At 48.0% G+C, this 17,368-nt stretch overlaps 1 protein-coding gene across 1 annotated transcript in view; it reads left to right on the top strand.

Moving 5' to 3' along the window:
• Pcsk6 (proprotein convertase subtilisin/kexin type 6) overlaps positions 1 to 17,368 on the top strand; it is a 183,895-nt gene that overhangs the window by 156,870 nt on the left and 9,657 nt on the right. Inside the window, exons 14-19 of the mRNA XM_028776685.1 lie at positions 628 to 807; positions 966 to 1,004; positions 7,142 to 7,244; positions 9,059 to 9,255; positions 10,417 to 10,504; positions 15,153 to 15,256. Of these exons, the coding sequence (XP_028632518.1) occupies positions 628 to 807; positions 966 to 1,004; positions 7,142 to 7,244; positions 9,059 to 9,255; positions 10,417 to 10,504; positions 15,153 to 15,256 (711 nt within the window). The remainder of the gene's footprint in view (positions 1 to 627; positions 808 to 965; positions 1,005 to 7,141; positions 7,245 to 9,058; positions 9,256 to 10,416; positions 10,505 to 15,152; positions 15,257 to 17,368) is intronic.

The raw sequence follows: 17,368 nt of genomic DNA, 5'->3' as shown, positions 1-17,368 counted from the left end.
CTTTTTATTAAAATTGGTTCACCTAGTCCAACAATGACTGTCTACCAGTGGAAAGTCCAAAGATCCATTAGTTGTTCAGTCCACAAGGCTGGATGTCTCAGGTGATCTTTAGTACACACCAGAATCCCAAAGAAGTAGGCCCTAATGCTAGTGATGGAATGGACTTGCCACCAAGAGTGAGCAGGCAAAGAGAGCCAGCTTCCTTCCTCCATGTCCTTTATACAGGCTGCCAGGAGAAAGTGTAGCCTAGATAAAAGGTGGATCTTCCCAGCTCAAGAGATCTAGATTAAAGGTCTATTTTATTACCTCAAATGCTCGAGATTTAAAAATGGATTGGAAATGGTAGGAACACTTAAAATAATTTAATCTAGAAAAGATTCCTCACAGGTGTACCCAGCGACTTGCGTTTTAGTTCATTCCAGGTGTAGTCGAGTTGACAACCAAGAGCAGCTGTTACCAGATCAACAGGTGGGTGGGAAATGATGTAACAACAGAAAGCCTGCTGTAGGGGTCGAAGCTAGGCAGCATCTGATTGTCTTATGAGTGACAGAGGCTGCTGCACATGCTCAGTGGTCTGCAGATATATCCCAAGCTTTGGGGGATGATGATGGTTTTGGTGTCTTTCAGGAAAGTTGAAAGAATGGAGTCTCATTTTATATGGCACGGCCGAGCACCCTTACCGCACCTTCAGTTCCCATCAATCTCGCTCACGGATGCTGGAGATTTCAGTCCCGGAGCAGGAACCTCCCAAGGCTGCTGGATCACCAACGCAGGCAGAGACTCCAGAAGATGAGGAAGAGTACACAGGTAATAAACCTGAGTGAGAGGAGATGGGTAGCCTCCCAACTTCACTTTCCACTGTAGCTCTCAAAGACGGGGCCCTTTCGGGCAAAAGGTGGGGTTTTGGTTTTAAGTCTTCCCTTGCCTGGAAGTTGTAATAATGACAGTAATTTGCACTCACACAGCTCCTTCCATCCAAGGCTCTCCTAATACTTTACAGACCAGTAAGTATACTTCAAACCAGTAAGTATTTTCTGACCTTTCAGGCTGGGCCACTGAGCTCCTTCCAATATGCCTAACCAGAACTGGGGCTTGCCCTGGGTTAATTAACTTAGTTCCAGGGTTGCCCCCTTTCTTCAAAGTCCCTTATCACAAGACTCAATATCTGGACTCTCTCAAGTCCATCCATTTGAGCAACCAAAAATGAGAGGGAAACTTGGGTTCCATGAGCTTGTTTCCAAAAAGGGAGAAGTGACCACTCTCCAGGACCACTTCCCTAGTACCCAGGAGAGGTTGTTATAGGTGAATTGGTACAGACTAATGCTATGCAAAACATCTACAGAAGCTCACAGCATGTAAAGACCCCTGGTGTGGAGGCTTCTACACCTATCCCATTGGCATGGTGGCCTCAGTCTCCAGACCACTGGCTCATTTGAAAGGTAGCTAGGAGCCACTCTAACCCAAAGATGCCATTGGACACCTCCAGCCCCTGGGCAGAGCACAGATGTTATTTGAGCTTGTAGAAGCTCATTTTCCTCTGGGTCATCCCACAGCAATTATATGGCACTGGTTGTTTCTGGTTGGGCATATTTTTCTTAGCTAAATGTCCCAGCTCCTTGACAAATGATGGGTGATATCTCAGATATGGATAACTAGATTGAAACTTCCACCAATACAAATCAAGCATAAACCCTGGTCGATTTCATTTTAAACTTTTTTTCTGCCATCCCTTTAAAACGAAACATTGAATTATGTATGGGCTAATCTGCTGTTTTCCCTTGTGATTTATAAACCATGGCAAGATTCAGTAATTATTAATAAAGAGCTGATTTTTTTTCCCCTCAAAACCTGCTTCTGACTCCAGCCGTGCACACTGGCATCTCACCCTTACGCGCTGTTCTGCTCTCAGAGTACATGGTCCCTACCCAGCACAGCCTGGGTGAAGGAAGAGGTTTCCATGGGGATCAGATGTGTTTCTGGCTCTTGGGAAAGCTTCCTGAAGTCTGGGGAAACTGGAAGGGTGACCCAGTCACAGAGGCAGGCCAGAGTGACAGAGGGTGCCATGGCATGAGTGACCAAGTAGGAGGAGTGAGAAACAGCCTCTTTAGAGTCCCAAGAAAGGGCAAGGGGCACAGACTGTGGCTTTCCGAACATAGAAAGCTGGTCATTGACAAACTGTACATTTGTGGTGATGTCATGGCTGTCACTGGCTTTATCCAGACCTTATAGATTAGAGAGTAGTTGCCATATTAAGAAAGCAGAGACAGTCCAAAGGGGCAGTGGTCCTAGGAACCAGCAGGAGGAGACAAGAGACAGATAGGAGAGGAGGAGGGCCAACACTCCCTGGGACAAGAAACAGAGGAGGTGAAAGAGGAGAGGGGAGGGAATGTTTGTAAATAACAAGGATTCCAAATAGCAGCTGACAAGATTGTCCACCACAAGAAAATGGGGCTTCCACAGAGAATGCTTAGCATTGCAGCACGTGGTTTTCTATTGCTATAACAAAATTCCCACAGCTGAGTGGCTTATACAGAAGAAAAAAAAGGACGTATTTAACTCACAATTTAGGGGACTAGAAATGCAGCCTACCTATCCATCTCCTAGGAAATACTTTTGTCTGCTTCACAAGAGAGTAGAGATTCAGGGTGATGTATAAGGGCCAAGTGGGTGGCAAGGCCACTCTTTAGAACAACCTACTCTTGCTGAACTAACTCAGTGCCATAAGTTAGCATTAACCCCTTCCAAGGGCAACATCCAAAGTATTCTAACTACCTTACACTATGCGCCCCTGGGGTTTTCATCACAGGGACAAACACCTAAGAGAAATTGTTAAAAGGAGGAACAATTTATTTTGGCTCATGGACTCAAAGGCTCTAGCCCATATTTGCTTAGCTCTAGGGCTCTGAGTAGTGGGGTAAAGCATCATGATGGATACACTCACTGATGGCAAACAGGAAAGAGAAGACAGGCAGGAAGAAGCCAATGCCCCAGTGAGGCTCCACCTTCCTTGATTCTGCTACTTCCCCAAATCTGCCAACATTTTGAATCCATCAGTGGCTGAACCTTGAGTAGATCAGAGGCATCATTGGTCCAGCCCTCTCTGGAAGCATCCTTACAGACACACACAGAGGTGTAGGAACGTATCTCTTAACCATCTCCCAGGTCCATCATTAGACAGTCAAAGCTAGTCATCACACTAGGAGGTTCTACAACCTCAGCACCATCCGACTGAACCAGATTCTGGCACATTAATATTTAGGGCTAACTCCAAACTAGACCAGGCTCCTGGCCAGAGCCAGGCAGCAGAACTAGTCTCAGGTAAGGTAAGTGGTAGACTGAGGCTGCACTAGAGTCTGGGGTAATGGGGAATATCAGCAAGTAGGGTGGAGGGCCAGAGAACAAGGGGACTGGGATCCAGAAGGCCTGCCAGAAGTGAGAATAGCAGCCCGAGCAGGCAAGATGAAGCACAGGAAAGACATGAGGAAGGTACCAGGAATGAACAGCTTGGAGTGAGGGCCAGCCTACAGTGATAGAGCCATCTGGTGGTGGCAATGGAGGCAGACCTCACAACCACCACCAGAACACATCAGAATACTTGATTAAAGAGCAGACCCTGGACTGGCCCCACCTGAGAGACCAAGCGCAGCAGATCTGGGGTGCTCTGAAGTCTCCACCCATAGCAGGTAAATAAGACACCCCATGTAGGTTGTACCTAGGCAGCTAGTAGACTTGAATTCAGAAAGGATGAAGGCAGGAGATGGAGTGAGGTTCTTACAAGCATGTGACCAAACTTATTGGAATGAAGGGGAGCCCTGGGTTGGGGAAAGAAACAGCCATTGAGCAAGGAAAATGAATGAGTCTCATGGTGCAGGAACTCGAGGTGGGGAGTCGTCTGAGGTAAGTTTAAGGCTTACCAGGGCTGCAGAGTGAGTTCAAACCTAGACTGATCAACTTGCAAAGTTTCTGTCTCAAAAAAAAAAAAAACGTATTTGTGGGCAATATTGCTCAGTAGTAAAGCACTTACGTGGTGTGTGTGCAGCCACAGCGTCAATCCCTAGTCTTGGAAGGAAAGGAGAAGAGAGAGTTAGAAGGGGGAGCAGGCGGGAGAGGGGAACAGGATACCAAGTTGCTTTCCTGATCCATTGATCTGGTTTCTCTTTTTCAACCCTGGACTTGCCCCACAAAGGACAGGAAATTGACTTTTCAAATTAGCCTGTGTTGGTTAACCCCGTGGGGTTGTGATCTGCTATTAGCCAAGCTGTTCAGAACATTCAAACACTCCTTTTGCTGGGAGCTTCTGCTCGGTGTGCTGCGTAGCACACTGACTCCGGAAGCCAGGGCTCGGAGTCACTTTCAGCTAATTGAGAAGAAATGCAAAGCAGACATAATTACAGATTGTGACAAAAACAGATGCTCACGGAGAGAATGAGTTACAGCTGGACACCAGCATTCAGGGGAGGAAAGGGGTGGTTGGGGTAAGATAGCTGGCTAGCTAGCCAGGTGGATCTGATTCAGTGTGTTTCATGGGTGAGATGAAGTTTGATATTTGGCTTTTAAAACCACCCAGAAAGCCACATGCTGATTGATTGGTTGTTTACGAATTTGATAGCTGCCCTTGGCTGGACAATGTCACATCCCAGCCTCTCCAACTGAGGGCTGGCTGTGCCCATGGCCTTGATGCTGTGTCAGAATTCTGCTGCCCTGGCTGTCATGTGGACCTAGCCATCTCTTCCAGAGATACCTGATGAAACTTCCCACTGTGGGAAGGCCCAAGAGGCAGGGGGAGGTGGAGGTGACAAGTGACATCAGCATCCTGTTGACCAGTGCTGGAGAAGGCCCAGTCCAGGCCCTGTTGAAGGCATCTCTGTTTAGGGACTTGCTAGGACATTTGCCTACAGATGGTGAAGGCATCTGCCCTTGCTCCGCCCTTCCTCCATCTATCCTGCCACATTTCAGCCACCAGCAAATGTTTGCCCCGCACCCGCTAGGCACTTGCATTGAACAAGCTAGACTCCATTCTGTTTGACCCCATTCTATCTGTAAGGAAATGGGGTTCATGTTCCTGTCCCCCCAAAATGCTTTATCTTTCTAAAGTAGAAGTAATTGTTACTGAACTTAGGGGACATCGTCGTTACTCTAAAAAGCTGAGTTTGGCCACCCATCCTTAAGAAGCCAATTAAGACAATCAAATGAATATTAAAAATCAGAAAAGGGAGATTTATTCACTGTGGCTGCATTCTCTGACCCCTCAGCCCACCCTAAGTCCACATTCACCATCCTGAAGTGAGATTAAAGTGTAGATCAAGGGCACATCTAAGCAGTCCTGGGACAAGTTGTGGTTCTACACACCATTTTCCCATCATTATCTGGGTTTCCACCTTTCACCGTAAGGTGGTCTGACAAGTTATAAACCTCTCTGTGGTGACAAACTCCCACTTTGGGTGACTTTTTTCCCTTCCCAGCATGAGATTCCAGGAGATGTCTCATTTCTCTGGAGTCTGTCATTTCTGTGGTTTCACAGTCACACTGAGAGACATGACTCTTTAAAGAGTCTTCTTTGCACCAGGCCGGTTGCACCGTTACCTACTGGGTTGTACAGAGAAAGTTCTGCAGAAGGCAAAAGGCAAGCCCTTAAGTGACTGGTTAGCAGGGCCACAGAGGAATGCTGCCATACCTTGCATGGGGGAGGGGGCTTGGGGGAGAGGAGGTGGCCACACAATAGTGTGACAGAGTGAAGAGTTGACATTTTCCCCATAGCTGACTCTGGGGTGAGGCCGACAAGAAGCTCCAAAATAGCAAACAGTCTTGGAAGACAGAGTTAGGATGTGGCTCAGGTGCTGAATTTTAGAAGCGAATTTAGAATTTAGAAGGCATGTCTACCTAGAACACATAATAGACCAGCAGCCACTTGGAAAGGCCATCTAGAACATCCTGAGGGAGACCTAAGCTCTGTGGGGGTTCACAGTGGCAACTGAGGCGAGTGGAGATCCACAATGTAAACTGGGAGATATCAACAAAGACAAACCTCAGGGAGGGAAGCAAACTCTAACATTGGGAGGGAAATGAAGAGGCCTCTGTGCTCCTCAGGAAAGCCCACTGTGGGCTGGGAGAATGGGGGCTTTTGCGTTCATGTTTTACATGAAATGCGGTGGCCAGCTCGTCAATGGCACTTCGATTCTGGACTCAGTCCGAACCTAATGCTAACACAAGCTTAGTAGAAGGGTTTTTCCTTCTAACCTTTCAGAAGCCTTTCCAGTGCCTCCTCCAGCCCTCCCTGTATCACCTCCAACCTCCAGGGATGCTTTGTCTCTGTGTGCATAGCCAACTGTGGCACAGGCAGAATCACCTCAGGCTGGCTTCAGTATTGAGAAGCAGAACCTGCAGCCATGTCTGCTGCAGCTGAGGTAGCTCATCCCTGCAGGGTCCTGGGGAAGGACCTAGAAGATGACAGTTTTCTGGACTTTGTGGAGCTCCCTGTACTTCCAACAACATGGAACCTACAGTTAGAATTGAAGTCTCCTGAGGAGACATGAGGGAAGATATGGTAGCTTACTTCTGGCCACAAGAGTGAAGGAAACTGGGGTGGTGGTGGGTAAGGCTACAGGAAAGAGCTTAGCCCACAGTCACCATGAGTGTCATCCAGTCCTATGTTCCCAACTGTCCCTGTCTCCTTACACTCTGTGTAACCTGGGCACACCAGGTCCGGAAATAGACTCCTCCCCCACCCTGTTCTGGCATAATTGATGCTGCAGTCACAACCCGAACACCCAGCTGTGCTGCTTTGTTTTTCACCGTGCATATAACAAAGTGACTGGTCCCATCGTGACAGCTCTAATGCCTCATATCTAGGATTTCCGTTCCCATCTCCTTACTAGCCTTCATCTCTCACTACTTCCAATGACTAAACATCACTTGCTCTCATGCCTTTCCTCCATAGAGGGTCAGGAAGCTAGATTCAGGCCCCAGCTGAGGGACCACATCCCGTGAGTAAGTCTCTGATATAGTAGTCTCTACAAGACACCACTCTTGAAGGAAGTTCCCCAGACCTGCGGGTTGTGGTAACCTGACAAAGGGACCCACGGGGCTGGATTGGATGGAGATAGCATCTCTCTAGATGAAAAGAAGTGCTTGTGTCTTTAAGGTGTGTGCCATCCCGAGTGTGGTGACAAAGGCTGCGACGGTCCCAATGCAGACCAGTGCTTGAACTGTGTCCACTTCAGCCTGGGGAACTCCAAGACAAACAGGTAACCAGAGGCTGGAGCTACTGTCTGCAGACCCTAGAGCCCTGTGTCTGAGTGCTAAGGTGGCCACGTTGAACTGTTTACCCCTCGAAAAGAGTGCATCAAAGTTAACAGCTTTGTATTTAAAAAAAAATAATGTTTAGTATCTTGGATTTAATCACACAAGTCATCCAAGTCCATTGTGAAACAGTGAGACGTTAACGATTTGCTGGCCATGCTTAGAAATCATCCATATTGGCTCATACTGAGTACACATGCCTGCTCATAGAGGGTTGTGTACATGGCATGATTCAAGAACCCTGTACTGTAGGCCTCAGAGGACCAGCAGGGTGACTCAGCTCTTAGACAGGCTGCAGCTGGCCGTGGGATTCCCTGTCAGCTCTCTAAAAACTCTGTGACTCTTCCTGTTCCCTGAAGGGAAGCTCTGACAGACTTGACCTAGGACACCATCTTAGAATTTCCATTGCTGTGAGGAGACACCATGACCAGGGCAACTCTTATAAGGACAACATTTAATTAGGGCTGGCTTACAGATTCAGAGGTTCAGTCCATTATCATCATGGCAGGAAGCATGGGAGCATCCAGGCAGGCATGGGACTGGAGAAGGACCTCAGAGTTGTGCATCTTGATCTGAAGCAACCAGGAGAGACTGTCTCTTCTGCAGGCAGCCAGAAGGAAGGTCTCAGCCCACCCCCACAGTGACACACTTTCTCCAACAAGGCCACACTTCAAGTATCTCACTTCCCAAGGGCCAAGCATTTCAAACCACCACAGACAACTAGCCTATGGCCAATTGTTTCAGCTCAGACTGTCCCTTCAGTGAGGAGTGTGCAAACCTCAGACCCTTATACCACTCCCTACTAGGTGTGAAGCTTCCCTTCTTTTTATTTATTTAATGCAATACACAAACCTTCCTGAGCATCCACCGTGGTCTGCGTGTGCCTGGAATGGAAGGCCAAGGTAACAGCATGACAGTGCTGTGTACACTAAAGGTCTGGATGTCAGATGTACCTCAGCACTGCTGAAGCATGTCCATGTGGGCCAGGCATGCCAGGCGGAGGTGTGCTATACACAGTGGATATAAGATGCAGATCTTGCTGTATCTGGAGTCCCCATCCCAGACCTGAGATACACTCTGGCTCTGAACAAGGGCAGTCATTTATAGCTTCATTCACTGACCATCAAACGTACTCTGTGCAAGCACCAAAATAGGAATTGCCCCAGTCAGAAATTCCAAGTCAAGCCTGGGAGATAATGATATACTCCTTTAATCCCAGCACTCGGGAGGCAGAGATAGGTGGATCTCTGAGTTCTAGACCAGCAGAGTTCTAGAACAGCCAGGGCTACACAGAGAAACTCTAACTCAAAAACAAATAAAAACAAAAAAGGGGGGGACAGGATTCCAAGTCAGTACCAAAATCATAGTGCCCACAGAAAACCAAACAGTTCCTTAGAATGGGAAAGAATTCCTGCTTTATTTTGGTTGTTTGTCTCCCTATGTAGCCAAAACTAACTTTGACCTCAAACTCTTCCTGCCTCAGCCAAGTATTGGGATTATACTTGTAGTCTATCAGACCCAGCTCCTGGGATTGGATTCCTCTTCTTCAGATCTGCCTGTTTGTACCTAGGACCCCTCCACCCCAGCTATAGTCGGCAAACAGGGGAACTTACTTATGGTTTAACCTTCTCCCTGGGATTCTATGTCCTCAACATTTTACCCACCTAGCAATGAAGACTCAACCCTTGTAAGAACCACATGCAGGGTGGGCATAGGGTTGGAATGAAGCAGAGATCCTCACCTGCCCTTGCTCCCACAGGAAATGTGTGAGCGAGTGCCCCTTGGGCTACTTTGGGGACACAGCAGCAAGACGCTGCCGTCGTTGTCATAAGGGATGTGAGACATGCACGGGCAGGAGTCCAACACAGTGCCTGTCTTGTCGCCGTGGGTTCTATCACTACCAGGAGACGAACACATGTGTGACCCTCTGCCCTGCCGGACTTTATGCTGACGAAAGTAAGTGGACTGTCCACAGACACAAACATAGATGAGTTAGTTTCCCTTCTGGACCTACTTAGGGAGGGCTTCCTGGGCCCTCAGCTTCTTGTACTCTGGTCTTTTGTGGGATCCTTTACCAGGCCAAGGGACAAGGATGTGAAGTCACAGCAAAAGGAGCTTGTCCACCGCTCATCCTTGCTATGGTGCTGTGGGCTTCAGTGCAGTCTTCCATAGCTGGGAGAGTGAAACTCACTCTGCAAGAGGGGAAAGAGAAGGCTTGTGCTAAGTGAACAGATGATAGACAGCTCTCAGATGAGCTGAGGACCTCAGAAACTCCCAGGTCTCACCCCGACTTTAGTCCTCCCACTTTAACCCCTGCACTCATCTGGCCTGTCACCTGTCATACCATGGCTGTTAGCCCTGGGGAGAAGGAACCAGGAAGTGTTTAAAGACATATCAAGCCATCAAGAAAAGACTCCCTTTAGAGGGGAAATGGCAGGTCACATAGAAATATTTCCTTGGCTTTGGGGACACCTGTCAAGGCTGCCAGCCAGGCTCATTTTCAGCTGGCATACAGGTTCCTCACCTTGCCTGGCCAGGTCAGCCATCCGTCACCACTGTCTTTGCTGAGCATCAGCTGAGTTGCATGGGATGCCACCCATGGGCCCCCAGGAGGCTGGGCAGAGGTGTAGCCACGCCCCTTGGCTCTCGGGCCTGCCATGTAGCAATGACTCCAGCTGGGGCTTGATGAGGCACCTGCACAGGTGAACTTGGTCATAAAGCTTGGAAACACAGGTGGGACTGGGCGTGCCCCAGAAGCTGCTGTGGGGGGGATTAGAGTCCTGCCTCCCTGGGAGAGGAGCCAGTGGCCTCTGGAGTACCTCAAAGGTTTATAAAGATCTGCACCTGATCCAAGTATACTCAGGGATTGGCTCTGGTCCATAAGCAGAACCAGAGTGTCTCCTGTAGAAAAGAACGACCTCTGAAGCCAGCTGGTCCTTTGACTTGACTGAGTTACTCCAGATAAGGGACGTGGGAAGCTTGGGATCTAACTCCCAGGTTCATGGTCATTTCCTGCTGTGCTCTCATCACCAAGGCCACCAAGCATGCTGGGGCTTATTTTCTACTCTGAGCCCCCTCTGTGTCATCTCTGCTTACTGCCTTCCTGCCTTTCTCCAGGTCAGAGACTCTGCCTCAGGTGCCACCCGAGCTGTCAAAAGTGTGTGGATGAACCTGAGAAGTGCACCGTGTGTAAGGAAGGATTCAGGTGAGCCCGCCCTGAACTGTGGGAGAAAACAAAAGGCAGGATCCACACTGTATTTGCTTTCCTGGGAGTTTGCATCTTTTCCTGAAAGCTAAAACGTCAAAGGCATGGAGTACGAAGAGTCCTGCTGTCAAGTCAGGGGACTGCTGAAGAAGAGAGACTGAAGGATGGCCAGAATCTCCACATTCTAGGCTGGGTTTGGAAAATTGGTAAAAGTGACAGTTGAACACATGAGATAACAGTTTGCTGTTGGGAGGTTATGGGAGTGGGGGTAGGGAATCCTAGGAAGCACACGGCACTTTCCTCTGCAATAATAAACCCCTCTACTATAGTTCCCCTCCTGGCTCAGGTCACAGCTGCAGTGACTGGCCTATCCTCCTTCCTGGCCATCCTTCTTTCTCCTTCATCTGGACAGTGAACTTGGCTCCCTGAAGATGCCCCATTGTTTCTTGATCCTCCCTGTTCCACAGAGCTCAGCATTTAAAAAACAAACAAACAACAAAACAAAAAAAAACAAAACTGAAACAACAGCTTTGCTAGGTGTCGTGAGCAGGGACTCTTATCTATTACAAGCGAGGTGTTTGAATCCCCCCGCAGGGAGAGGATCGACAGGTCCTGCTCCACTCAGGGGTCGTATACTGGATTTGACTGTGAGATCATCAGCTCCACGAGAGGGAAGAGAGTACGCCAAGAGACAGAGAGTTTGTGGAATTCAGTTACTTCTTTAATGATAATGCACAGCAAGCAAACACAAACACAAATGCTAAGGCTCTTGCTACAACAAGATATTGTCACATTTCCTATAGGTTGCATCTGACAATATGCACGATTAACACAAATAATAAGTTGCTAATTACCAAAGAAATAAGCATAGCAATAGACACATCATTAATTCATGGATTGTACGACCTGAGTCCTTATGTTGGTTTTGGGTTACAGGTCCGGAGTCCGGTAAGGCAGGGTCAGGCTGTGGCTTCCAGATAATTTGACCTCGTAGGGTGCTTGACCACGAAGAAGCTGGAGGCATTGGTCTCTTGGTTTGAAGTCCCTTGGCCATGAAGTTGGAGGCATAGGTCTCTCAGTTAACTCTTTGATGACCGGGTGCTGAGGAGGTTTTGTCCGGAGGATCACATTGGCCAGTCATGGCTACAAGTGTGATGAAGTGCTCCGGATGGGCTCCTCTTTTATGCTGAGTTTGGAGTTACTCTTGACGTACATGGCAGATAACCACTCGTGTCTGGTTATCTCAGCACAGCTTCATTTCCAGACTTGCCTTTACAAGTACCAGACATGTCTTACAAGTTTCCTATTACAAAATGGAGTTGGTCCTGTTTAAGGGCCTGCTCCTTACACTAGGTTAAGGAATGTTCTTGAAACAATTTTGAATTCTTTTGTTTGAACCATTTACTACAGCCAAATTGCATTTAGTGACATCAAATGCATATTACCAGTTACTATCCAAAAGTTTAGAAAGCATATATTAAGAAAGCTATAGACACACCTATGTAGAGGGCCTAGCACCATAGTCTCCTTGGAAAGAAAGAAGAGGAGAAGGAGAGGGAGAAGGAGAAGAAGAGGGAGAGGGAGAGGGAGAGGGAGAGGGAGAGGGAGAGGGAGAGGGATATCAAAGTCATCAGGGCTTAGGAACCTCAGGGGTTTCTGTCCAAATGACCATGAGGCTTGGTGAAACCCAAGCACCTGTATTTCTGGCAGCAGGTGAGGGAATGCTGTAGCGGGTGCACCGTGAGACACTTCAAGGCTACATCCCACTCACCCAGCTCATCCTCTCCTCCCACTGCCACTAAGGCTAGAATTCACTTCAAAGGGGAAGCTCTTTAATGAGGAACAATGGAGGAGTACATAGAGAGCCTCAACAATGGACAAGACCTCAGAGAGCATCTGCTCTTTCTGCAAGTGTTCCCACCAATGTTGCCTTTAACCTTCATAGCAACTTATGAAGTCATTGATGTTACTCACGGTTTTCATGCAGAGGAGACCAACGAATGTCCCAGAAGGCTCCACATGACTGCCTTGGTGACATTGCCTACCTCCATCCTGCCCTTTTAGATCAGTGTTTGGAGGACAGGAGGAGAAAGCAAGACCTTCCAAAGTGGCACACCTTACTTGCTGCCCCTTTAAACCTGTAAGCTAGATAGAACAAGATTAGAAGCAAAGGATCCAGAATCCACTGCTCCAGGAAGATGTTCCCCCAAAGGGAACAGGCTGAGAGAAAGGACACATTTTACTAGAGGCCATGGCTGGGGGCTGAGAGGGACCAGCTCTAATATCCTGGGCCCCTCTAGCACTAGTGTGTCCTGCTATGGGCCCTCAAACCTTGGGCTGCTAGCTGAAGGTATAAAGGATGGAAGACTGTAGATCCAACACCCTGAAACCTGTTTCCCAGAGGAAAGGTGCCAAGGAGTCCAAGATACCTATATCTATGTCCTGTGGGGAAGAGCGAAGTTGGGTACGGATACAGGGGGGAAAAGAGCCTCTCGGCGGCAGTCACTCTGCAGGTGTGGTGACTGCAGTAATAAGCTTTCATGGAGGAGCACAAACAAAGCAGGGAAACATCGCCAGCCATAAGCCACAGAAAGCTTCCTTTTATTGCCCAATATCCTCTTCAGCTGTGACTTCAAATCATTGCTGTCACGTCACAGATGTGAGAGAACAGCCTAGCCGCCGCCTCCTGGCCATCCATCTCTTTAGGGGGATAAACACTGGAGGGACTCACAGGGAAGTTATTACAAACATGATTTAACTGTCCTGCATGGTGGCCCTGGCATCACAGTGAGGAAGGATCCCGGGCGAGCATCTGCCATCTGTGGAGAGGAGCTCGTAACCCTGTGAGCATCACCCTGCTGGATGGAGGTGCAAAACATGGGGGTGGGGGTGAGGGTCCCCTCCTCTACATATGTAGTACAGCACACTTACATTCTGGTCATCAAAACATGGATGGATGGATGACAACCACTGGATAGCCCATAAACTCAACTTAAATCTCACACCTATCCACCCACCCCTGGCACCATATCCCACCAACTAAGAACTCAGTTCTCAGTGCTGATCCCACTTCTGAGGCTAGTCTCAGACCCCAGTGTGAACCGGCTATTGGAGTTCCTGCAGCCTCTTCTTGGATCTGATTGCCTGCTCCCAGAAGAGGGCAACGTTTTCCTTACTTTAACACAGGTGTTAAGAAGGAGGTGGATGAAGTGGGATTAGCAACATTGGCAGGGTCAAGAACACAGGACCTCCCATTCCTACGGAGTTGAGTGCAATACCCTCGCAGCAGGTAGATGGATGTGTTCTTTGTATTCAAAATGGTCCTTGAACTCATGGCAGTACCCCTGCCTCAGCCTCCCGAGTTATGTATATGTTCTTGTTCACCAACTTGGAAACTCCAAATCATCTCTCTTGGAGTTCCCATGGAAACTCCATTATGGCGGCCTGAGTTAATGTTTATGTTATTGGTCATTGGTGACGACCAATTGCACCTTCAGTCTCTTTCACCTCCTCTGAGATTGGGGTGGTGAGACTGGAAATCCCTGCTCTCTGATCAATCGTCTGTCTACCTGGCAACCAGTCCCCTCCACTACCACCATGAAGCCATGGAAGAGCCCCAGCAGCCATTTATCTCATTAGCATGCAAAATGACACTTGTCACTATTGATTCTAGAGAGTTTTGGAGCTGTGTGCCAGGATGAAGACTAAATATATATTTCTAATTATAAATCACATCCCAGCAGGACGTGCTGGAGCTGACAGGTGCACTAGACCCCTTGCTCAATCTGTTTATCGGCAAACCCATTTAAAATTGTGCCTCACACACAGTATAATCCCAGGAACCAAAGACATCATAGTAGGTGACATTTATTTACACTACCGTGTGCCAGACACCGAACGGTTATATGTTATTTGCTCAGTGAGTCTTCCTAGCAGTTTTATGCTGTAGGAGCCAATTCCTAGGAGGAAGTGGGCTTTGCTGGCTTGTCTGGGGTAGCTGGGAAGTGGTGAAGCCAGGTCCTGCATCAGTGGTTTGTGTCCATGATGCCTTGCCAGGCTGCCTAGCTAAAGGACAGGTATACAGGCTCTGATGGATAAGAAAGGAAGGCAGAAGCCAGATATAGCAGGCTGCCAGATGCCAGGAGGTGCTCTTGTTTCAAGTTCATGTAAAACAGGAGAGTTTTAAGTAAGGAAGAACCCAGAGCCAGGACTAAAAGTCAACCTTGTGGCTATTAACAACCCCCCCACACACACACACACATACCCAGACACACAAATGCAGACCCTCCGGGGACTCAAACCAGTAAGCTGGAACTAGCTTGCCACAGTGGCAACCATTCAATGTTCCAGGTCTCCAGGGGACTGGGGGATTTCTGATTCAGGCTGCAGAAAAAGCTATAGAGATAAGCCATCATAGAATAAGAGAAAGCTGGAAGCTTTGGCCTCTTGCAGCAGGCTGGAGGCCTCAACCTCCAGCTGGCTTCAGGACAGCTTTGCCAACTTTCATTAGCTGGGAACCTTTGGTGACACAAAGCTCTGTGCTCTGATGACTTTCATTTGCTCCTGTGAAAAGCGTTTGAGGACAGATCCTAATTTAATTAGAATTTCGGAACAGACATGGAAACTGGCCTACTTTTCTTTTTACCAGCCTTGCACGGGGCAGCTGCATTCCAGACTGTGAACCAGGTACCTACTTCGATTCTGAGCTCATCAAATGTGGGGAATGCCATCACACCTGCCGGACCTGTGTGGGTAAGCTGCCAAGGCTTTGGTCTTATTGGACATTTGGATGCTGGCTCACTGAGGAGAATAGGCCAACTATCTTGAAATTCAGGAAGTTCTATAACTTTGTGGGTTCCTGGATTTATTATAGAGTAAAATTTAAAGGCTAGGGGCTTAATGTGTAACTCAGGGATAGAGCGTTCGCCTCCCGTGTAGGACCTAAGTGGGGAAAAGACTATAAAATAACAAAGGTTCTCCCGGGGCTGGTGAAGAAGAATGAGGAGCTACTGTTTAATGAGCACAGGAGTGCAAGTTAGGGGACATGAAGAATGTTCCAGAGGCAGAGGGTAGTAATGGCTGCCCACTGGTGTGAATTCAGCAATGCCACCCAACTATATACTTTAAGATATTTGAGCTGGTACAGTTGGTTATGTACCAGATACCAACAGTTTTTTAAATTAAAAAACAAAATCACAACCAAAACTGCAGAGACCCACTCTGAGCAAGCGGCCCTGGGTTTCCCAGCTTTAAACCCACAGCCATCGCAAAAGCCATGAATCCTTTTAGACAAGAGAGAGAGGAGGTCCAGCAGCTCCTAAGCTGGCTTGCCTTAAAACTCTACTCTTGCTGCAGAATTAACCAAAATGCAGCGCCGTAAAGACTGAGAGGCCTCCAAGAGGTGTGGGGACAGAGCTGGGCGCTGTGTGATAAAACAGAACTTCAGTTCTCTGTAACCGTCTCCACTTAATCTGAACGTTTTATTCAAAGAGGAAAGAGACTGCCATAAACAATTTTACATGCATTATAGTTCCCCACTGAGATTATAGCACAGATGTCTCCGGGCACAGGTTTTATGCAGAGTGTAGCAGAGATTTCATTCATTTTATTGGGTTTCATTTTGCAGTCATCCGCATGTATCGTGAGTTATGTGCTCAGATACGTTCCAGGTGAAGCATTCTCCTCTGTTTTCTTCCCGCCCCCAGCACTTTGGTGCCTGCTAAAAAATTCGCATTAGATGGAGTTTTTGCTGCAGTGACAATATAAGAATTAGGTCTCAGCTAAATCTCATTTGCCACAAAACCATTTATTAGAAATGCCAGGAGGCAGGTACAGTCATCCTCCGTATGGTCCCATAGGGGCCTCGTGAAGCTATCAGCTGTGCTATGCAAGTGGACATGCCAGAGATGCCAGCATCCACAAACAATGGCTGGTGCTGAGCCTAGGCCACCTGTTTGAGACATGCATGCCCTCCTTCTACCCCATTCTCGGACAACCCCAGAAGGATCCAGGCATAACCTTAGCAAGAGGCTTTTCCCAGTGAGTTGCCCTTGCTGCGTTTTTATCTCTTGGTTTTTGTCCTGGTTTAACACAGGTTGTTTAAGAAATGTCTCCGGTGCTGCCTGTTTAAATGTCAGAGTCACTTGAATCCATAGCATTCATGCCTATGGTCCCTTAACTCTTTTGATTTCAATAATTCAGTTCACTTGTCTTTCTCAAGAGTCCCCAGACTGTCTAGCAGCCAATGGTATTGAATCACTTGTAAGTTTTCTTATCTCGGTCCTGTGTGCCCTCCGTCACTTGAAGCATTCATTTCAATACCAGGCAGTTCCAAAGCTCTTGGAGGAGAGGAATTCACCAAGCCTCCCCATGGAGCTCTTTTTAACCTGTCTAGAACACACATAACCCGAGGCAGTGATGAGGGCTAGCGCCTCTCTTTCCCACTCAGAGTCATCTGGAGCCCATTGTTCCATGCTGGGTGTTATCACCCTTGAAGCACCTACGCTGATGACATCTTTAGTTCAGCATAGTGGCCTAGCCTACCATGATCCAAGTACCCTGAACTTTATGGAACTGAGACTCTCCTGGCTACCTCCAATGAGGATGCCCAGAGCATCCTGGCATTGAGGTTATGATCTTTGACTTAGTGTTAATGGGTTGACCCATGTAAGAGGGAAGTGCTGGTTTCCCTTTACCCATCCAGGGCAAGTGGCAGCCAGTGGACATGTGTACATACTCGGTAGGTCAAGGGCAGTTCCCTGGGTCCTTGGCAGGGTTGACCCTGGCCTGTGCCTGGGAAAACAACACAGCAAGAAACAGCAAGTGAAAAAAATACCACAACAGTTCCAGAGAGGTTTCAAAAGA

This window comes from Grammomys surdaster, unplaced genomic scaffold (assembly GCF_004785775.1).
Source record: "Grammomys surdaster isolate TR1022 unplaced genomic scaffold, NIH_TR_1.0 271, whole genome shotgun sequence".
In the NCBI taxonomy this organism is placed as follows: Eukaryota; Metazoa; Chordata; class Mammalia; order Rodentia; family Muridae; genus Grammomys; species Grammomys surdaster.
Note: the sequence above shows the minus strand (reverse complement) of the source record. Positions and strands in the feature narration are given on the sequence as shown.